Below are 23207 nucleotides of genomic sequence, written 5' to 3'. Positions count from 1 at the left end.
TTTCCTTTCAATTATTGATATTAACTTCATCAATTTATTACAAAAAGATCATTAGGAGGGAAATCCATCAAATGCTTTTCATATATAGACATCCATACAAACTGTCTTTTTGTCCTTCTCTATCATCTCTGTTTCTCTTTCTTCCTCAAATGCTCAGGCAGACGGACATATAATCTGTTTGATTGGTGCATGTTTGAGGAAAAACTGTTCCTATCAATTACAGACGGGTTCTTTGTGCCAATTAAAGCTGGTCAGGGTCGGTAGGAACTGTTCTTTCCACACTGATGTCTCTTTTTTCTCCCCCCTTTCTTAATCCTTTCATCTTCCTTCTCTTGCTCCAGTGCCTTCTCAACCAAAGAGTTTTCACTCGCTCTCTCTCTCAGTCTTCCTTTTTCAATGTCTCTTTATTCTGTCTACCATCAAACACGTATCAGCTCCACAGGGAATGGCTTAGATTCAAATTAAACCAGTGCTCTAGGTCTCCAGCTGGGAATAGAAAAAAAATAAGATAAAATACTGACTTGGCTTTGTTAAGAAATAGAAGCTCGCCTCGGCACAAAATAACCTGCATCTTTTAAGTCAGGGCTATTTTTAGCTGCAGCTGCCTCTCCCAGAGGGAATAGAGATGGAAAGTAGGTGAGGCTGTAGGAGGGGGGGGGGGGGGGATAATATACAGTGTGTGCTCCAAGTAAGCTAGCTCAGTATTAGCTGCTATCTCAGGCAGATCTTAATTAAGAGTCACACAGTTTAACAGTTTCAGTCCACGTGACAAGCACCCGGGTCTACTGGTCTTGCTCCATTTAAGAGTAGGGGGTCTAATGGGGCTTAATTGAACTGGCTTTTACTATCTATTCAAAAAATGTAATAATCATTATCAGCTTTTAAAAGATTTTTTACATTTCCATGACACAAACACTTTCTCCTCTGATGGATTATTGGTTATTGATTAGCAATAAAATCATCCATTGTTTATGGACTGTGCTGAGCTGTTACCTTAATAAATAATGCTTCCTTTGCTGGTTAATTTTTTGTGCATCTGCAGATTAAAAATCATAAAAGTGGCAGTTTTTTTAAAAGGGTCTTTAATTTACCATAAAAGGAAATAAAATCAGTTTTCACTATAAGGATTTTATTTGGATTTTGACATTTGAAAACTGTCATTAGCAGTTTTTTCAGGAGTAGCTAGGTAGTGTACATTAATGCTAAAATGCTTTTATTTCCACCAACTGTTTTGTAATTAATGCCTACACAGTAAAAGGGTCTAACATAAGCAAAAGAAGAATATTATACTTGTAATCTAAGACATGGATTCCCAACCTTGGGTCCAGGCTTCCCTGAGGGGGTAGAACGAGTCTGTAGGCCTAATCTGGTGGAATTTAATCAATGAAAACAATTATTGTTGATTTTATGCTTTGACGGCAATTTATCCCTTTTTTTCCAAGTGGGTCCTTGGGGGGGTCTCCACTTCTTTTTTTACATAGGGAGGGGCTCCAAGTAAAAATGATTGGGAACCACTGATCTCAGGCTGAAGCTACAAATGATTGTCTTTGGAGGAATTTCTCAACCAGTTGATGATTGATAAAGTTAAAGAGTCCACATTATGCCCTTTTTGGGGTTCGTATATTTAATCTATGTTCCTACTTTTGTACGCTCACAATAGATAAAGTCCGAAAAAAGTGTCTGTTTTCATGAACTCCTTGCTCCCTCTATGCTCTGAGTCCGTCAGCTACACTCTGTTGAGCCCACACTGTTAGACCCCACGTGGGCCAAGTCTGCTCTGATTGGTCTGCCGATCCGCTCTGTCGTTATTGGTCAGTTGCTCAGCATGCTTCTCGGAAATTTCAACATGAGCTGCTGGGCTTGCCACAACGAGCCAACGGGCTAAGATCAGTGATCTCACACTGACAATGACGCCGCACTGACAAGTTTTTATCGATGGGGGCTAGAACCGAGCGTTACATGCGTCTAATGCTACAGCTAACAGGAGGAGGTAGGAGAAGCCGCGTTTCCGCAGACTTTGAATTTTTGCACATAGATGTGCCTAAACATGCACAGGACACTTGGAAAACACACTGAAGGGCATATAAAACGAGAAAAAGCATAATATGGGACCTTTAAAGAGTATAATTGTTTTGCTTAGTAGTTTTAGTTTTAAAGTGCTAAAATGTTAGCATAGCAGTATGTATTGGTAAACTCAAAACCAATGTTGCTGGGTTGAACAACCATGGGTCTTTTTTTTAATCGTTTTTAATCAACATTGTCTTCTTTTGAATTTGACTATTTCCTCAGCCTTAACGTTATCCAATAATTGTTTCTTCATCACAAATGAGTTGGGAGAACTTTTCTTCCTGTGTGCATCAGGTGTTGTCTCAAACCAGGTTTTCATTCATTCATACATTATGCACCGCCAGGATACAGACAGATGGCACTTCAGACAGCAGACCTTCATTAATCTGACTGAAAAGGCCATGAGCACTGTGAGTCCCTCTTATTGGGAAAACCACTCACCAAGGCTTTTCAGTGTTACACAGACACAATGTGGGGAGCCGCTCTCCATCGCAGCAATAACACGACGAGAATAGTTCATTTGTACACTCAACATGTAAGTAAACTTTAAGAGAGGATGATGAATATCCATCGAGCATAACCGAGGACGTTTGCCAAACCACACCACTTTGTATTCACTTTGTATTACATGTGTTTTTTTTTATTCTGAACTCACAGTTTGGTTAGATTTTGGTAGAAACATATTTCTTACCACAATTCTTACAAAATACTTTTCTACAGTAATATAAATTCTAGTGAAGAAAAACTGAACAATTAGAACTGGATTTGAAATGCCTTGAAAGCTTCTTAGTTGTTATGTATTCTTAAATGGGATATATATCGGTTACATTTTCTAATGTCAGATTTACAAAAGGAAGATCATTTTAATTCCAGAAAGAAAGGTACAATATGGCCACTCGCACTCTTTATTCACATGTTTCTGTTGGCCTAGAAGTACACAAATTTGATTAATTCTAGACTAAACATGATGGAATCAAACCTCAATGTAAACTATCTCAGTGTCCATTGCCTCTCATATTATTTTTGGAAAAAGTAAAATAAAAAATTCTACATTTTTTCTAAAGTTTAACAAAATAATGGCATTTCTAGTCTTTTCCCTGTCACCTTATTTTGAAGCCCAGGTCACTAAACCCTATATATACGCTGCAGCACAGATAGAAATTGAACCATTGTTGCCGTTGTAGCAGCAGTGTTGGGGAGCTCACCTCAGACATCTTGTGTGCTCTGTAGTGAGACTTGGAGCATTGCAGCAGCTGGGCTGCCAGGTTGCAGTCTTTCCTGTACAGGTCCTGTAAGAGGCAGAAAGAAATATCCTCAAACACATCATTCACACCATAAAAAGTCGTTTCATGTTGGCGGGCTGATGACTTCGCTAAGCGTTTGACCGGGGGGGATTGTGTTCCAACGCCTCTGAGAAAATCTGTCACACTTTAGATGTCAGCTTTCAAATTGTTGGGTAATTATTTTTTAATTATGGGGGACTTCGGGGGTGGGGGGGGGGATAATTACACAGTATTACATAATAAATGCAATGTTAGTGTGGTACTACATCAACAACAAATCTCAAATGTGTCCATTTATCATTGAGAGGTATTTATACAAGTATTACCCGTAATGGGAAAGCCATTGATTGGAAAGTCCTGGATGATTGGGGTAAAATATCTGACCTACTGCATTGGAAACTTGGGAGTAGCCCATTGGATAAGGCCTTTCACTGATTTAGTGACCTGTCAAGTCTCAGGAATGAGTTCATCAATAGATGTCGGTAGACCTTAAAGGAAGAATGTGCGACATTTTAAACATCCAGTATGTCCTCTGTAAATGTCTCTCTGAGTCATGACTATCCACAATGAGTGAGAAGCACGAGTCCCGCTGACTGTGTTGTTGTTAGAGCTGTGTTTACATCATGTTTACATGGACGTGACGGCCTTGCGTATAAAGCTGTTTGAGTCAAGGACTAGAGAAAAGAAAAATAACATACTCACTGCTTATTTTGATGTCTAGATCGCAGTTTGTTTTGGTTTCATGCCGGTGCTCAAGGGCGACATCTACTGAAAAAAGTCAAAAGGTCGCACATCCTTCCCTGAATAAATTAGCATGTATCTCTCACCTTTGCAGTTCTATTTTATTGGGTGGACATACACGTTCTCATATGTAATGTATCTCCTTTCTGCTCAGTAAAGTCTGAAACATGTCTGAAACTGTGCATTTAGTTATCTACACCGTCCAGCTCAGGGACGTTTTTGCAGCATTATTCTATCTTTCTGTGTGCTTTTCCTTCTATAATGAATGTTGTTTTTTTTCCCCCTTAAATTTCAGAGCAGAATGAAATGTTCGCCTACTGCCGCAGCAGATGGACATTTTAATTGTTTTTCTGTGTGTTCCTCAATTGCACGTGTGTGGGCGGTAAAAGCTGGTTGAGCCGGCTTCCCTTTCCTTCCTCTCCTCTCTGAAATCCATCCACTTTTTAAAGGTCAGCTCTCAATGCTCTGTAGCCTCCCTGTGCCTCTCCCTATCGCACCCCCAGCCCTGACAACGCTTCCCCTCACATCAAAGGCTTCTTTTTGACACTTCAGAGTGAATGGTGACGGCTTTCTGAATCACTCTTATGTCTTCTTGTCATGTCGCCCGGGGGACATTTTGGGCTACTGTAGTTTTCAGGGCACTTTAAATAGACCTTTAAGACCTTGGTGTGATGTCTTAGTTTATATGCATCGTGCAGTGTGTGTCTCCTGGTATTGTTAGAAGATGAATGGTGGCATGTCGGGTCTACTGTTCTTATTATATTGTGGTTTTTGTCTCGTGTCTAGCTTAGTGAATATAATGTCTTTCTTTGGGCTAAACATAAACCTGGCAGTTATTTGGCATGTTTCTTTAGTCTATTTCTGTGCTCGTTTTTGGTTTTGTGTCTGTATGTGGTTCATTTTCCTCCAGTTTGAAGTCTTCTTGCCTTTCTGAAGTACATTAACCCTCATGCTCCACCATGGACATTTTTGTCCATTTGGGCAAAAGTTTCCTCTTTATCTGGCCATCATTTTGGCTGTGTTAGTGCATATGGCGCACATTTTTGTAAGAAAGTCTCTCTCTTGACACATTTTTGAATGTAAATTGTATTTTTTTTATTTATAGAACAGATTTATATTTTTTTCTACTTAAACAACTCCAACCCTTGCTCAAAATTATCAAATATTGAATAATTATCAGGAATTTAACCCTTTAAATGCCAGTTTGATTATATGATTCTGGCATTTAAAGGGTTAAATTCCTGATAATTATTCAGTATTTGGTAATTTTGACCAGGGATGAAGCTGTTTAAGAGATTTATGCAAAAAAAAGTAGAAAAAAATATTAATCTGTTCTATTTATATAGCAGTTTTTGTAAATTGAACATTTTCGCCCTCCAATGTCCAAACAGGGAACTACACTTTAAATCTGATGCTACACAAAAACTAAAAATGCATCAAAGTCAATATTTTGGATAATCTTTGACATATCCAAGACTGATTTAAAAAAAATCTCCCAACCACCAAATATTTGTTATATGTAAAATAACACATTTTTGTGTTTTTTTTTTTTTTTCATTAATAACAACAGTGACATAAAGTAATCAAACTGGCATTTAAATGGTAAATTCCTAAAAATGTTTGGTAGTTTTGAGCAGGGCTGAAGTTGTTTAAGAGATGTATGCAGAAAAAAAATATCAATCTGTTCTATTTTTATAGCAGTTTTTTGGAAGTGGACATTTTTGTCCTTTGTGACTTAAGAGGGGAGTAAATTAAACTGATGCCTGAGGGTTAAGGTCTCTAAATTTGCTGCTGCATCTCTTTGTGATCATTTGGTGTGTTTGGGGTCATCCACATCTTAATCATTCTCTGATTGGTTGTGTATTTTATGTTGTTTCCAAGCAATTTTTTGCCCTGTCGCGCCATGCTCTGTGTCTTCTCTCTTTCAGCAATCCACTTGTTATAACCTACTGCTGACTGAATGGTTGTACCGTTTAAGACTAATACAAATAGAATTTATTGTATGCAGTATAAATGGAGTTGTTTTCCCAGCAGGATGTGACATATTTGAAAGCTTATTTATTTACTTGTTCCAGTGTGATAGGCAGTACATTCAAAGCTTTCCACCCCTGGAGGAAGTGTCTGCCTGGCTGCTGACTCCGATGGGGACGAATTCTCTTCCCACTCAAAATGAACCTTGACTCCAATCAGCCTGGCTGGATCTTGTGGTGGGGGGGGGGGGATCAGGGGATTCTGAAAATACCCTATAGCTCAGAGGTGCTGAAAACTACCATTGACCTGGGAGAGAAGATCTTACCTAACCCTGTCCTGCAGTTCAAAATCACTTCAAAGAAAATGAATTGCCACATGCCCTGAGCTCAGAACAAACGCAGCCCTGGCTCCGAGTTCTGACCGGCATAAGGACGCCCATTGATTCCAGTATAATCACCAAGGAACACCCCGTGGCTCAAAGTTAAATCCTTTATCTGCTGTGGCTCCTCGAAGCACAAATATCCAGGACTTATTTCGAAACACATCGGATGTGAGACTTAAGCAATACTTTGTTCACTGCCAATATGACTGAAAAGTGTTTTCTCCAGAAAAATACACAGCTTTCTGAAGTGTTATCATTTCAGTTTCTCAAGCCAACTGTTGTTTTTCGGTGCTAACAAGGATGGATTACTGACCAGCTGAGGAAAGCAGACGCCCCGCGGTCCTGGATCTCTGTGGTCATGAACCCCCCCCAGGCTATTGCTTATTTTGTTGGCCTGAAGGGCGATTATAATTGCCCAAGTGGAGTCTCATGACTTAGAGGATATGTGTGCAGTGCCGCTAGAGGTTTCAGTGGGAGTCTGAGTTTCGGGTTTCATCCCCGGACACTCACATTGTCCTCTCTGAGTTTATTAATGGTGATCTTGGCCTCCATGAGGTGGTTGTTGAGGACGATGATTTCCCGGCTGAGGGCTCTCTTTTCCTCTTCGTGGTGGTGGGACTGCAGTGAAAGAGACAGAATCGACAGAAGAAGAAGAAGAAAAAAAAAGGATGATCGAGTTAGACAGAGTGGATGATAAGAAGAAGGGCAGGAAGTAAAAGGTGAGAGGAAAGGGTTTGAGTGTTGCGATAACAAATAGAAATATGAGGGAGACAAAGTTGGAGGAGCAACAGAGGAATAACAAGATGATAGAAGAGGAGGGGGGGGGGAGAAAAATGGGAGGAAGAGTCGTAAGTCACTATCAGTGTGAAGGCAGTGCCAGCAGCGGGTCTTAATTAAAAGAAGATTACACTTGCCAGTGTTCATATCGTATCAATTACTCTGGAAGAAAGAGAGACAGGGCTAGAGGAAAGGGGGAGATAAAGTCGAGAGGAAAATAAGAAGAGTGAGACAAGGAGGAGACAAATGAAACACCCGTTCTATTTTCAGTGTTTATTGTCAAAGATATTCAGGACTGACTTCTCCCCCCTCTAACAGTGAAGCCTGATGGTGTTGAGGTCGGCTGGTCGGATGCTCCGTCTCTGCAAGCTTCTATCTCGACATCTATTGTCTTTATCGTCCTGTTCATGGTACCCAGAGGATTTTAACTCGTGATTTTGGTGGCCCGTCTTGCATCATTATCAATCCCAATCAATCGTTATTTGTATAGCGTCAATTTATAAAAAGTGTTATCTCGAGACGCTTTACAAAAAGAGCATACGGGATAACATGCAGGAAGGATTTCTCCTTTGTATTCCTCGCGTTCCTTTCCGCTGAGGTGGAGGTCGGAGCAGGTCGTGCATGAATGAGGACGGCGGTGGTTGTGGGGACGACACAGTCCGATGGGCGTCGGGCAGGAAGTAGTGTGTCCTTGGCAGTGGTCATGTCAAACTTCTTTTTATTCTTAGCTTTGCTATCAACTGTTTTGAAAAGTCAAACAATACGAGCGTAAAAAGAGAAAGTAGCAACATTGAAAGTTAAAGTTGTTAATTAACCCGCTGCCCTCTGTTACATCGTGACATATTGTTATTCAATTCTGAAGAGTAAGAATCAAACCAAGGACATCATTTTATTAAGCTAACCCTTTCACCTGAGTAAGACAATTATAGCGAGACAATTACCGCCGCTTAACATAAAATTAACACAATTAATGATCCGTTCTTTTTCCATTTCATTTATTATTTCTGCGGTAAAGTTTCACATTTTTCAAGAATTCTCTGTTAGATTTTTTTTTCAATGAGCCAAAGTCCGACCTCCATTAAAAGATTTTCACCAGCTGTGTTTGGTCAGGGGAGAAATGAGGGCACAGCTTGATGACACCCAGATGCACACACACACACACACACACACACACACACACACACACACACACACACACACACACACACACACACACACACACACACACACACACACACACACACACACCAGCCTGCCCTTCCTCTTTCTATCCCGTCATCACAGTCTGTGTCTGGTTACTCAGTTCATAAGCAAGTTTTTTTTATTTGAAACACCTTTTTTTAAGATATTTTTTGGGCCATTTTGCCTCAATGAGAGAGGACAGCTGAAGAGAGAAAGGAAATGTTGCGGGTAGAGAGTTGGGGGATGACATTCAGCAAAGGGCCGAAGTGGAATTCGAACCCACAGCCGCTGCACTGAGGACTGCAGCCTCTTTATATGGTGCAGCGCCCCTTAAAACCATAACTTCAGATTTCATTTGTTTCACCCGTGATGACGCGTGAGGAGGAAGCTTGATGTTAGTTTTGTTTAAATTCATTTTTCAACACGAGGAGTTTTTGTCACAGACGAGCAGAAGGGGCAGAGGTAGCGGGCAATGTGCACTTGTGTGTGTGTGTGTGTGTGTGTGTGTGTGTGTGTGTGTGTGTGTGTGTGTGTGTGTGTGTCTGTCTGGTTAGTGATTGCATGAAACTCTCAGCTCTTGAGTGTGAACGTGTGATCAGCATAGAATCTGTTAAATTTGAGAGGACGGGCCGGTTCCCCAATCACAGCACAAACAAGCTGGAAATCGTCAGACTCAGGTCAGCACCCGGTCAACTGCTGCACCTCTAGTGCAAAGACAACAAATTGATCTGAACCATTTATAACAGCTCATGAAACAATATCCTCAAACCAAAAGCAAGCGTCAACTTTTCAGCCATCTTCACAAACATCATGCGGCTGTTAGCAGATTTTCTCGCTAGCCGTGTGCTGGCTCGACTGCGCTGGTTGGTCATAGCGTAAAGTCTGACCTGTGTTGCCAAGCACAGATCATGTAGGAAGTGTAAGAAGGTTGTCATTATGTTAATCATAAGATGTTTCATTTTAATTTACAAAATCTCTATCTATGTAAGCTGCAGTTAACTTTGCATCTTCTAGTTGGAGAGTAGTTTTCTTTTTTGGCTTTTCAATTTTTTCTTTATTTCTCTCTCTCTCTCTCTCGCTCTCGCTCTCTCTCTCGCTCTCTCTCTCTCTTTGTGAGACTTACACGGCACCAGCTGACAAAATGAAGCCTTAAGCACTAATTCCACCTCCCACTCTTCTGTTTTCTAATGTCCCGATGGCGGTGATTGTTTTTAAAATACAGGGGTGTAGAGCTCATCTAATAGGTGGCAATTAATGTCAGTTAAGCAGCAGGCCTGCATTGATATTCAAATTCTAATTCTGTTAGGGTCTCATTAATCTGCCGTTGAGACGTGTCCGCTTCCTGTGCACTTTGTCTTTTGCTCACAACTCCAGATTTCTATTCATGTTTTGTTGACAATGAGTATGGCCCTACTTAAGGACGTTTTAAAAGCTCAGATATTTAACTGCTCCCTGTTCAGACATTGTTAAAAAGAGCGTGATGTAAATCCTTTCAAAACTTAGAGCCTGTAGAGAAGGGGTGTGACGATTCACTCAACCCACAAGACGAAACACTTTTTTGGAATCTGCATATTAAAAAAAATTCAGCTAACCATGACTCAAACTGTGAATTTTTAACATCATTTAAAAATCATGATTCTTGAAATATAATTATTAGATTAGATTACTGGATTTCTTATCACTTATTACGGGGGTGATACGAACTGATCACGGGTCAGATGTGATTTAGAACGATTTAAAAGTGGAGGGCGCACCTTCAATGGTAATTTCAAGTTCAACATCAGGCTAAGTCATGATGGCTGCAGCTCCATGAAATATCATCATCACGTTTTAATGTTGTGAGATCTCGTCACACCCCTCCATTGAGTCTTCAAACTCTGACGATGAAACTACATATAGATTATGTTATCAATATTCCAGGAATGAAATGTCATTTGTATTATTACAAACCTTCCAAAGAGAAGTTTATCATCATATTAATCATTTAATGCCATCATTTAGAGAGAGAGACCGTGGGTAAAGTCAGGAATTGGGGAGAGAGAAAGTGGGGGAATGACATTGTACTTTATTTAGTACAAAGTTGTCATCAACGATTGGATTATGATCAAAACTACAAAAATACGATTAGAGGTGTGCACAAAGAAATATGGAGCTGTGCCGCTTTAATAAATGTGAAAGCACAACACTGTTGCTGTCTCCTTGTTACTGTAATCCTTAAGTCAAACAAGCAGGTTCAAATTCAATACCTCAATTTTCTCCATCGAAAAATCCCTTTTGTAAACATTGTAATTCAAACTTGGAGAGCTATATTTGAAACCGCCATCTTTTTGGAAGCAAAAAAAAAAGGCACGATAAAATTGTGCAATTTCAAAGCTAATCTTTCATTTTGAAGCAGGAGGAAATCTCTTCCCGTCCCTGTAGCTGCTGACTCTGATAACTTCCATAGATCCTGTTATCTTCTGGATCGTTTTACACACTGATGCTCCACTTGTGTGTGAGACAACAGAGAGACAACCTATAGTTTAAAAAAATGAACAGAGAACGATCTCAATGGGCTTGATATGATGAACAAGATCATGTGCTGTATTTTGGATAGAGGCAGGAAGTGTTATTTTAGTTACAGCGTTATGGCCGGCGGAAGAATCACAGCTGTGCACACTGATTTTTTATAATTTTTTTTGCTATCTCCTCGAGTCACACTGTGTTGGACGCACAGCCAGTCACCAAGATGCTTCTTATCAGTTTGTGCCACACAGAACAGCGTCAAGGAAAATTAATATGCAAATTTGGACTATCATATCTTAAGGAGATTGACCCAGTGGAGGGGGAGGGGGAGGGGGAGGAGGAGGGATATTGTTCCTCATCACAAGGCGGCTCAGAGACTCACTGCTTCCCTCTTTTTGTCTTTTGACCATTATCTATGCAAGCTTGTGCTAATTACTCAGCAAACAGATGACCGCGATGTTTGGACACACTTTTAAAGCCGACTCAGCGAACTGAAGGTCTCTTCTTTCCTGATGCATGATGAAATAAAACAGTAACAACAGACTGAAAAACACAAAGCCTTTAGTGCTTGTTTCAATTATTGATCTGAAGGATTTGTTGAATTGAGTGCACAGTGTATAAAAAGTGAAAAATGTCAGCTTTTTTTCTTTCACCCCAATTTCTTTTATGTATTCAGCCGGAGATTCTGCCTCTCCGCTGGACGACAAATGAAGCCAGAATCCCATGAGATGCAATTACCGAAGACTGCGGTTCACATAGGAGAGCAGAAAGCTCAACTTCAGTTAAATACAGTCTTATTTTTGGAGGGGGGAACAAGTATAGATACAAATCAGACTTTCTAACCTCAATAAAAAGGATTTTCAAACGCAGACACCAAAGATAACCACCGCCCTGAGCAAGTTTTTTAGATTTTTTGTTTTCAGACATTGGTAAGAAGTCGGTCACTTCAATAGAAGTATACAGATAAAAGAAAATCTCTAACAGGACTTAAAGTGATTACTGTGCAGATCTACCTCCCGTTTGTGATGATTTTTAGATCATATACACCTCAGTTTGTGGCTGATGGAGGTGAAAGATTAATAGGGTGACTGCAGCTAAGTTGGTAGGGTTGTCGTCGAGGGTTTGATCCCCTGCTCCTGCAGCCATATGTCAATGTGTCCTTGGTCAAGACACTTAACCCCCAAGTTTCTTCTACTGCTTTGTCAGCTGCACATAAAGATGTATGAATGTGATTAGTTAATACTGATGGACACTTTACACAGCAGCCTCTGCCATCAGTGTGTGAATGTGTAGGTGTGACCTGCGGTGTAAAAGCGCTTTGAGCACTACACAAGCTCACATCCATTTACCAAATCAGACAAAGATAAGTGAAATGTTTGATGTCATGAGACAAATTTCACTCCTGACTCATTAACTGAGTTTTCACAGATTTTCTTCTTTTTTGAAAGTGAAGTGAGCCTCTTAAAGGAACAGCAGTGCCGTTCTTTTCCATCACTGTGGCTTCAGGGAGACGCTGCGGTAGCTTACCTACAGAGCTGACAGCCCTAGTTAGAAAAAAAATCTTCTGTTACAATAAAATAGTTTTTCACCACTGGCTGCTTATTCATCGCCTGGACTTTTTTTTTTTTTCTTTCTTCTGCTCCACAAAGAATTAGGAGTAAATAATTACCTCACACCTGCTGGGTTCACTCTGGTGGTATTCTCCCGTGTGTAATTTTCATTACAAGACTTATGCTCAGTGACAGTGGTGTAAACGTGACTAATTAGTGCACTGCAGGCCGTGCTGCTGATTCAGAGTCAGACATTCATACTGAAAGTCAACAGGATCTTCTCAAACGTCCCTCAACACGATGGCTATAATTCAGCTAACACCTATTACAACGTTAAACATGTTATACTTATAGGGATTTATCATCTAAAACCTTTACATTTGGTTTAAACTCCCATGATCCTCCTCTGCTCTATTTACCCCTCCACCAGTGTAAAGTCCATGTGTCTGTGTTTTAGATTCCGATGTTAGGTTGCACAATTAATCACTGGTCCAATGTTGCCATGCATGATAAACTAAGCAACTTAAAAGCATCGATCGTGAATCAAACATTATTGATCATCCTAATGTTTTTTGGCCAAGAAAGGAAAACGATCAAAGACCCCTGAGATTAGACGGAGCCTCTGCGTTCCATGAACACAAACATTCATAATTGTGATGGATGCTGACAGGCCGTAGATAGATGATGCTAATCCGGGAGATGGTTTGTGTAAAGCTCGGACTCAATCATTTTTCATTGTTGATTATTCTATTGATCAAACTTTCAGATGAGATATGATTTATTCTGTCTATAGAACATGACTCAATGCCGACAAATGTCCAGCAGAGACCCCGTTTGTTTCTTTAAACACTTTACTGTAATATGCTAACAATGGGCTTTTTTAACTGTGATTATAAGTATTGTATCATTTTAATGTTTTTATATGTTAAAAATTAAACATTTGAATGTTCTTATATATTTCATGAAAAGGAAATCTCAATCAGGTTTTTTTAAATTATTCAAAATAGTTACACTCTTTATGGAAACAAATTTCTATTACCCTGCCAACCATATTTATACCAACAACTAAAACCACTTTGGTTCAGTTTTTGTCGAGGTTTGGTTGTAAACATCATAAATGACAACTTTATAAAACATAGTTGCAGTTGTTTGATTTTTTAGACAACATATCCCTTTAAGATGAACATATTTAGGCTAAATTGAGGTCTCTCAAATGTACTCTGTCTCTCGAGTAAACGTTCTCGGTTTCTTCTGTTTCTGCTTCATAATAAGAAGTAATTGACGGCCGGACTGTGTTTAGTGGTGACACCTCCTGATGAAGTGGATATTACCCCTGTTAGGGGGGCAATCGATGAGTAAGCCCTTGATTTCCTGCCAGTTCCAGAGCAGCTGTTAGCTGTTAGTTAGCTGAACCTGCCAAAGACTCTTCTGAGGATAAAGAGAAAACAATGACTTTCAGCACCATGGACAGCTCCGTTCCATCCGAAGAGCTTCAGCTGATCTGCTGGAAACAGAACTGGACTGATTCATGAAAACTATCATACGTTCCATTAACAAGTTACTTCTTTTACATGTGATACATGAATACATTTTGAGTATATTTAGTTTACATTATGGTGGAAAAAAATGTTCTTGGCTGGAGCTGCAATCACCTGTGTCCTGCATTGCTGTGTTAGCAGGCTAATGTTAGCACGCTTTAGTTAGCTCCTAGCTTCTTATTGCACATAAATTGACACTGAATGACCGTGATCTAAACACACTTATGTGACATCCAAATAAAGCAGTGAGTGTGTTATTCTTCTTTTCTCTAGTTCTTGAGTAAAACAGCTTTCTATGCTAGGCCGTCCCGTCCTTGTAACCATGATGTAAACACGGCTGACAGGATGTCTTATATGAAAGTAAACAATTGAAACGATGAAACAAACATGGAGTGTGTCTGTGAGTAAAGTCAGTAGTGTGAATGTGGATGTGTGGCATAAATGAACATAAAACAGAACAACGACTGAAACGTGTAATTGACGGTTGGAAAGAACATGTGGAATAAGAGAGAGAGAGAGAGAGAGAGAGAGAGAGTGAACTACACTGGGGTTGGGCTTTTATGCCCTGAGTGCAACAGGCCCAGGTGCTCTGAATCTGACTAGCTGATTCCTCTCTAGGAACAAGGCAGACAGAACATTTAAGTAGAAGCCTGACTGTAAAAGGTAGAGCAGATACAGTCACAAATGTTACCAAATACTGTGACTGTTTGAGGTTTTCCATAAGCTGCGTACTTTGTACTTCGACTTTTTTATTACATTTAGGGGTTCACATTGTACCTGTTTTTTTACAACACTACAGTACTACTTTTATTTGATTGCATCAGTTACATTTTAGAACATTTGAAAAATCACTAGTCATCTAATCAATTATTATACATTTTATAGGTAAAGCTACCCATTTATATACATATTATAAATTATTATAAAGAGATAAAACACATATTTTTCTAAGGATTTGCTAATCTATTTGATGAGAACTTTTACTGTCAATACTTTAAGCATTTTGTGATGCTTACGCTGTTGTTCTTCTATTAAGTAAGTTGCCGAATCGCCTCTTCTACTTGTAAAAAAGGACATTTTTTAACCTCTGGTGTTTCTAGTTTTGCCTAAATGAACGATCTATATTGTCAGTAATTGAATACAGTTAACTGCAGCCTGTGTTCAGTCTGAATCTTCAAAATATGATCTATTCTTCTATGACATATTTTGAGGAACAACAGGGTTACCTTACTCACAATTGTATGCAAATACAGTATGTGTTTCTGCCTGCACAAGCAGCGTCTCAGAAGAGGCTAGAAGATTTCATTTGAACTCTCACTAAACAGTCTCCCAGGCTGCCAGGATATAACTAGTTCACTGCTGACACCGGCAGAGTTTTATTGGAGCTATGTGATTATTCTCCTTCAAACAGGTCAAAACAGATTATGTGTTATTATTTCATCTATACAAACAGCTTCATCTGATCTTGATCTACACATCAGACAGTTCCCCCCTTTGATGCACCTTGAGTACATATACATCAATGTCATCGCTAAGTGAATCAGTCTTTCTCTAAGTGTTAATCTCTTGATTTGCTCTTTATGTAATTGTTTTATTCTAGCCCGACCTTGCCGGTCCGGGCCTCTCAGAACTTTTAATTACGTGTCTCATTTGATTGGAGCTGCCTTTATCGCTGCCTGCCTGTCTGGACTGTCTTCTACAAAGGAACATTTTCCCCCCCCTTGAAATGCCATTGCATGACATGACATCAAAAGAAATGGCAATCCCAATGAGCCCTGCCTCAAAAAAAAAATCTCATACTGTCTCCTGCCATGAAGAGCGATTTGCTACACCAAGGCTCTGTGCGAGACAGACGATCCCTTTGAAAAGGCAGAAGTGTTCAAAATCATTTTCACATGACGAGAATAAGTTGATGCAAGGTGAGCTGTAACGGAGGAAAGATCCACGATGGGGGGGGGGGGGGGGACAATTTCAGGCTCTCTGTCTTTCCACGGTACGACAAAGCAAGAAGGATTACATTGACCCATCACAAATAATAGGCAGCAAATACCGCGAGACAGATGCCGTTGTAAATGGCTGTCTCCTGGGCATACAGTACTGCGTGTCATGTCCGCAGTGATTTATTTCAATTTTCACGCCTCGCTGGTCCACCACCTCGCATGAGTTCAGAGAAAATTCATCCAGCAAATCTCCATTATCTTCTGCAACATCAAAATGTATTCACAGCAACATGTGCCTCCTTTGAAGGGTCACTACATAAATTACGACTTAGTCATAGAGATAGCTTGCTGGGATAGGTAAAAGTAATAAATAATTGATCCCTACTCAAACACATACATGATCTTCTTCCCGCCTTTTTATATTTAGGAAAATATATGTCATCAACCTTCTACTTAACCAGAAACGCATCCTAGAGCAACATGAGGTTTTATGAGATTTACATTTTAAAAAGTTGGGCTTTAAGGTCGAAATACAGTTTTTTCTAATTGACACAATCAGATTTTTTTAAAGGAAGGAGAATATGTGATATTACATATTTTCCTCTTTTCTACAAGTTTAAATAAGTCTCAGAGCTCCCTGACACATGTCAATGAAGTTTCTTGTCCTAAATCCGCTCTGATCCTGTATTTGATCATGTCTATAAACTCCTCTATTTCAGCCCTGCTCAGAACAGGCTGTTTCTGTGTCTGTACCTTTAAATGTAAATGAGCTGTTTCTGACCACGCCCCCTCTCTGGAAGGTCTTGGGGGTCTCAGGCTTTCTCGCTCTGTGCCCTATTGTTTACGTTGAGAAGGCAGACTCAGAGGGCAGAACAAACACCTAGCTGTGGGAGTGTCACCCACCTGGGGGAGGGGTTGCTGCCCTTTGTGATGTCATGAAGGGAAATCTCCAAACGGCCTGTTTGAGCACACATTTTCTAAAAAGTAAAGCAGGCAAAAGAAGAAGAGGGGGTTTTGTAGACAGACACATAATAGTTTTATAAACTATTGTAAAGTGTTTTAAGCGTAATATGTGACCTTTAAATCCATTCACATGTAAGATAGAAACAAGAACACTTTGGTTGCATACAGCGCTTTGACTATTCGTTGATGAATATCAGTGGGGAGCAGGTTGCCATGCAGAGACAGATACCCTTTTGTTCAAGAATAAGTGACAGTATGTCTCGCTCAAGCTAATGCCCCTTGATCCCAGTCCTTAAGCTCAGCTAACCTTCACTGACTCTGTGGTCAAATTTCACATACAGATATGAGACTGATATCAATCAATAACCAATAACCTCTCAGTCGTCTTCCATTACTGCGTGTGCGGGGCAGAAAAGCTTCGTGTGTCAGACTTCTGATGAGATTACAATCCACTTTAATCAGGACACTGTAAGTCAAAAGGACGGAGCTCGGCTCATCTTCGGCTCCGATTCCGGCTGATAAATCCTAAAAGCAAAAAAGGCTGAGAGGCTGAATTCTCCGAACCTCGATTTGATTGGACGGCTGCTGCTGAGTTGACCAGAACAGCAGTTAGCAGTAATAGTTTTCTAACAGAGTTGCACGGCAGGTAAGAGCAATTACTTTGGACATTGATTGCGCTCCCAGTCTTTGATCATGTAATTGCTTTGAGAGAGATGAAAGCTGCTTCTGCTGCTAAACAGGTGCGCGCTCGAATCGATGATGGTAAATCTCTCATTTCTCAGACAAGAGAGAGACGGAGCAGAGGGAGTAAATGTCATCATCGCTCGCACATTATCTAGTTTTATAAAGACCAAAGTTTAACATGATATCATTCCTCATAATTGCTGTGTTGGTGGATCTGAAGAGGGCGTATTTGTCTGTGTGTTGTCTCTCTTCCTGCCTCCACTCTTTCTCTTTTCATCATATTACTTTTAAAAGAGGTTGAGAATTTTCAGCATGATTTTAAACACTTAATACAATCATTGATCTGGGTGCAGATTACATTACACTGCATTTGGTGGATGCTTTAAAGGAGCAATGTGTAAGATATCTACTGAACTAAATGATAGAATGACCTTACTAAATCATCAGAGACTAAGGACAAATGCCATGTTGAAGTGCTGGATTCTCCACAACGCAGCAACCAGTATGTCCTCCTTCTAAGTTTAGATTCATAAAATAAACCTGCAGCATCATCAAGCTTCCCAGGTGTTTCTAAAGAACATCATTAGAATAACAAATTGCAATAGGTAATTATAGTTATTCAGAATTCTTTCTTAACTTTTGACTCTTGTATTTACTACTTTTGTGTTTTTGTTGAAGCTTCTTTTCAAATTTGACCTGTTGTGACTCTTATTATACCGGATTTAAAGTCTATTTTTCTCTTGGATTTAACTGAACGTATTGTACACTTTACAAAGTGCCGAGTTCAGGTCATAACTCGCTGCTGGATATCAACTTCCCTCGACTGTTAATGTTCAACAGCTTGAGCAATTTAAGAAAGAAACACAAACTATAAGTGAAGGTTGCTTAGTAACTGCAGGAACAAATGATTCAAGTTCAAACTTTGGGTCACAAGCTGTTTAGCTCTGTGTGTGTGTGTGGGTAGGTGTGTGTGTGTTGGTGTGTGGGTGTGTGTGTGTATGTGTGTGTGGGTGTGTTTGTGTGTGTGTGTGTGTGGCTTAGTTCACAAATCCCCATCACCTTTATACATGTTTTATGAGAGTCTCGGTGGGAACTCAGTGCTACAGACACCATTAAGATTCTACAGTTCTTGCTTAAATGAATACAAACAGCTGCAGCAGTCAGGAAATGTTCAAGCTAAAGGAGTGGAAATGAAGAGACACTGTGGAGAAAGTTGTTAGACTGAGGTGTCGCTCGGAGGATGACTAAGAGTGAAAGAGGGCTGTTAAAATCTGTGACCCTCACTTAGTGGAAAACAAAGACACATCATATCATCATAACAAGTCGGAAAGACTCAAAAGAAAAGTGCTCACTCTTCAGAGGAAATGTCCTGCTTGCAAAATTGTGCCCGACTAAAAGTTGTTATTAGCACCAAAATGTGCTTCAAGTATCATCAGTAGGAGCTCTCATTATGCAGAGTGGCCCGTGTCAGAAGTTAATATCATAACATATTCTTCAAGTGGATTGTAATCACTGAAGGATTGAGTGTTAAGCATCACTTTCTTGTTTTTCAATTTTCCGCTGATGACCTAGCGGTTAGGTTGCGCCCCATGTACAGAGGCTATAGTCCTCCAAGCTGGCTGCACATTAATACGCCACCGACGAAGCAGTGGGAGCAACTTGTGGTTAAGTGTCTTGCGCGAGGACACATCGGACATGTGGCTGCAGGAGCTGGGGATCGAACTCCCAACCAACTGAGCCACAGCCTATAGAGCAGGCCTACTGTATTCAACTGGCGGCCCAGGGGCCAACTCCGGCCTGTGGATGACATCAGACTGGACTGCGAATCAGTTCTATTTACAATTAAAAGATACATTTATAAACAGGGGGGGCGGGGACTTTTGATTGTCATCGTTGCCACAGCAAAGTGTGGCAGAGCAGAGCGCTCCTGTTTAATAGAACATCTTTGGTCCTGTGCTCGCAGCCTATCACAAGCTGGTGTTGTTGATGGAAAAAAATGGCTTTTGCACACTGTACTGCCCCCCCCCCCCCCTCTCCCCCGGTTCATTCAATACTGAATTAGACAACGTTAACATGTTAATATAACTTAACAAGTGATTCATCTTGATGCCGTCATGTGCTAATTTGTTTAACATATATGAATCTCATGACTTTCCTGCACAGCCAAGTGATACGGAGCCTAATTCAACTTGATTATCCTTTTGAAAAAATCATTAAATGATGATAACAAATCATTATGCATGCCATGTAAAGTGTCTAACTAACACACATTCACACGCCATCAGAGAGGAAGCCTGGGGATCGAACCCCCCGACCTTCCGGCTGAGAGACGACCTCCCTCTATCACCGAGCCACAAGATATACAACAGATATAACCCTCTTCAACCTGCACCTTCCTTCTCTCCTCCATAAACAAGAGAGCACTTCAGGACAGTTTCAGAAACGTGGAAAGACTCAAAATAAGTCGGTGAGAAAGTGAATGTCAGGGAAAGGTTGCTGAGTTTGCAAAACAAACATGTTAATACCGGGGTTTTTGTTTTGGATCATCAGCTAAGCTCTTTAGTTATTGACATTCGGGTTAAAAACAACAAAAAAAGCTGGGTGTGAGTCTCTTACCGTCCGGTGCATCTTGTCCTCCAAATCCTGGTTGATCCTCTGAAGAGCCGCATAGCTGCTCTGGATCCTAAAGCAACAGGAAATGAATTACAGACTATGAAACAAAAAAAAAAAAAAAAAAAAGGGGGTAAATCTCACACGATGACTAAAAAAAGTAAATGTTTACTTTTTTGCAGCTAAACAAGCGGCAGTAATCTCTCGTTAAACTTAGGCAGGGAAATAAATAAATGATGAGATTAGGGCACTGATAGAAGAACCTCGGAGGGGATTTGCAGGATATTTTTAAGTTCTGACTCGGATTTGAAGATCACTCAGGAGGAAAATCTGCTGAGCCAAAACAGAAAAAAAGAGTCTATGATATGTTTAGCACTACAGGAGATGTGATCATAAAAGAAAACTTTAAATCCTTGAATATTTTATGAAGAGGAAATCAGTAAACATGCACGAGAAGACGCGTAGCAACGACTCGGCATCTGCAAAACCAACACGCTGAAGCTTTTTTTTAGCGTGTTTTTATTTTGAAAATGTTTGTCTTCATAACCTTGTCCTCTTTTTTTTATTTTTTTTTTTAAATCTCCTTTCATCTCTCATGTCTTTATTGATCTTTGGTAGACTTCCAGTGCATTAGTGAGCGTATAATGGAGCAGGGCCCTGACTCTCTATTTGTTCCCTTGTTTCTGCTGTTTTATCACGTCACCTCTCTGCTCACTGTCACATTCTCACATTAGCTCTCTCAGGCCCTCGCACAGTGTTGATAAAGCAGCATTTATGGCTCCATTAAGCAGACAGACACGGAGAGTGCTGGCAGAGGAGACAAAAAAGCAAAGACAAATCAAAAAACCCTGAGCGAGATTTACGAGGGGGGAGGACGCACCAGAGGAGCGACCATTACTGATTGATGCACAAAATAAACCAGTCATAGTTAGTGCCACCATTTCTTTAAGAACTAAGTTTGTCCGGCAAGTACTTTCTGTTCTCCCTACTAGTTCAAACTAAAAGCAGTTGGGTCTTGGTCCTGCCAATTATAATTAATAATTAAATGTGTGCATTTCCTGAGAGGACCAGACAGGTGGCCGTTCTGTCTGCTTTCCAAGTTTCCAAGTTTCCTGCCAGAGAAAGTTTTCAGGAAGTGTCATGAGTTGAAATAAAAATAGCAAACATCTACATGAAGGAATATTTAATCGTCCGATCAGACGACGACAGAAATAAGCTCATTTGGTTCTGCTGACATCGTGAGAAAAACAGAAATATCCAATTAGGTTAATAAGTCCAGAAGTCTGAAGAGAAAGTCTGTTACCGGAGGATTCTTTACAGTGAGTTTAAAAAGCATAATGACTCTCTAAAAAAAGAGAGTTAAGTTGAACTCCCTTTGGATCTGTTAATGCAAGCACTCCATGAACGAAGGCTCCACCAAGCGGGCGACCCGGGTTTGATTCCGGCCTGTGGCTCCTTTCCCGCATATCATTCCCCTCTCTCTCTCTCTCTCTCTCCTCAATTTCTGACTCTATCAACCTACAGTATCTATAAATAAAGGCATACACAGGGATTAAAGCAAAAACTGAAAATTCTCAACATATAAAACAAGTAGCCTCCAAAATAAAAGCCGAGCGGACTTCACGTCACACAAACGCAAACTACACGTATGTTACATGGTTCAGATAAATGCCTGACATTAAAGACAGCCGTTTGCACGTGAAGGTCTGTCACTAACCCACATTCTGCTCGACTTTCTGATTGACACCGACTAAAAATATCAAAATCATGAAATTTACGGAAATCGGCCGCAGCGACGGAGAACTTTAAATCCCTGCATACAGAGCCCAAAAAGCTAAAGAAAAGACAGTTAGCTAGCTTGGCTCGTGTCTGTTTGATACAATGGCTGAGGCTGAGAGACAGAAGAGGACTGCGATGGATGAAGCTGAGACAAAAAAAACAGAGTGAGACCCATCATGAAGTCGGACCAGAGTAAATATTTTGTAAAAACAAATATTGGATGTGGAACTTTAACTGTGTGTTGGCACAGACTTTCTGTATTCGGATTTAAACTTGGTGGCAAGAGCGTGCAACTTTGATTTAAAATTCTGAGGCTGCATGGAACTCAAGTTGTACTACAGACAATACTAATGTGGAAATGTGAAATCAACCTGTATTCATTGATGGGTAACTGGGCTTTAACGAAAACAACTCTAGTGGGTTTCCTTCTGGTGCTGAATTGACATTCAATGCATGCAGAAAAAGCCACACATGAGCAAACACACACCTGCGTAGTTTCTCTGTGAATTTCTCCAGCTCCTCCTGGGCCCGCCGCAGCTCCGTCTCCAGGTACTGCCGGGTGGAATCGAACTCCGTCTCCACCATCTCTAGTTTGTGGGTGGTGTACGACAGGCGCTTACGGAGGTCGTCCTTGTGGTCGTGGAAAGAGCTGAAGACGCAGTAGAGAGAAGTTTAGAGAAGAGACAATCACGACACTAATGTTCTGCCAAAGTTTTTCAGAGACAGCAAAGAGAGAGAGGAAAACAAACAGAGAGAACGAGAACGTAATGGAGTGAAAAAAAAAAAAAAAAAAAGAAAGTAAACTGTGTGTGTGTTTGTGTGTGAGAGGAAGGGATGAAGTGCAGCAGAAGTGTAATTCATTTTGGAAGGGAGAGAGGTCCCGGGCATGGGGTAAGGTGGTGAGGCCCGATAGGGAGGTGGAGATGGATGGAGGAGGAATACTAATCATTTCCCATTCACATCCAGGGAGCGAAGCTGGGAAAAAGGAGCTCCCACCAGTGTAATGGTGAATTCCATTACACAACCACCTCATCGAATCTCGGAGAGAACGGGAAAGGATTTCTGCCTCCAGACAAAGACCATGTGTGATTCATTGAAGAAGATGTGAAAATATAGAGTGGACCACGGCTTTGTGTGTGAGTAGGCTTGAAAATGGGGTGAAAGAGTGAAGCAGAAGCACGAGAAAGAGAGGGGAGGGGGGGGCCTAAAAGCAGATTTTTATCAACACACCAGGC

At 40.5% G+C, this 23207-nt stretch overlaps 1 protein-coding gene across 3 annotated transcripts in view; it reads right to left on the bottom strand.

Annotated features, from left to right (window-relative positions):
• LOC109990538 (brain-enriched guanylate kinase-associated protein) overlaps positions 1–23207 on the bottom strand; it is a 51579-nt gene that overhangs the window by 4180 nt on the left and 24192 nt on the right. For 2 of the 3 annotated variants that reach the window (XM_065966682.1, XM_065966681.1), the window contains 4 exons: positions 22460–22621; positions 20200–20266; positions 6955–7062; positions 3273–3356 (listed from right to left, as the gene is read on the bottom strand). In XM_065966682.1, the coding sequence (XP_065822754.1) occupies positions 3273–3356; positions 6955–7062; positions 20200–20266; positions 22460–22621 (421 nt within the window). Of the gene's footprint in view, positions 1–3272; positions 3357–6954; positions 7063–20199; positions 20267–22459; positions 22622–23207 lie in introns of those variants that run through there. The other variant, XM_065966680.1, reaches the window with a different exon arrangement.

This window comes from Labrus bergylta, chromosome 18, assembly GCF_963930695.1.
Source record: "Labrus bergylta chromosome 18, fLabBer1.1, whole genome shotgun sequence".
Classification (NCBI taxonomy): domain Eukaryota; kingdom Metazoa; phylum Chordata; class Actinopteri; order Labriformes; family Labridae; genus Labrus; species Labrus bergylta.
This window is presented reverse-complemented; position numbering and strand designations above follow the sequence as displayed.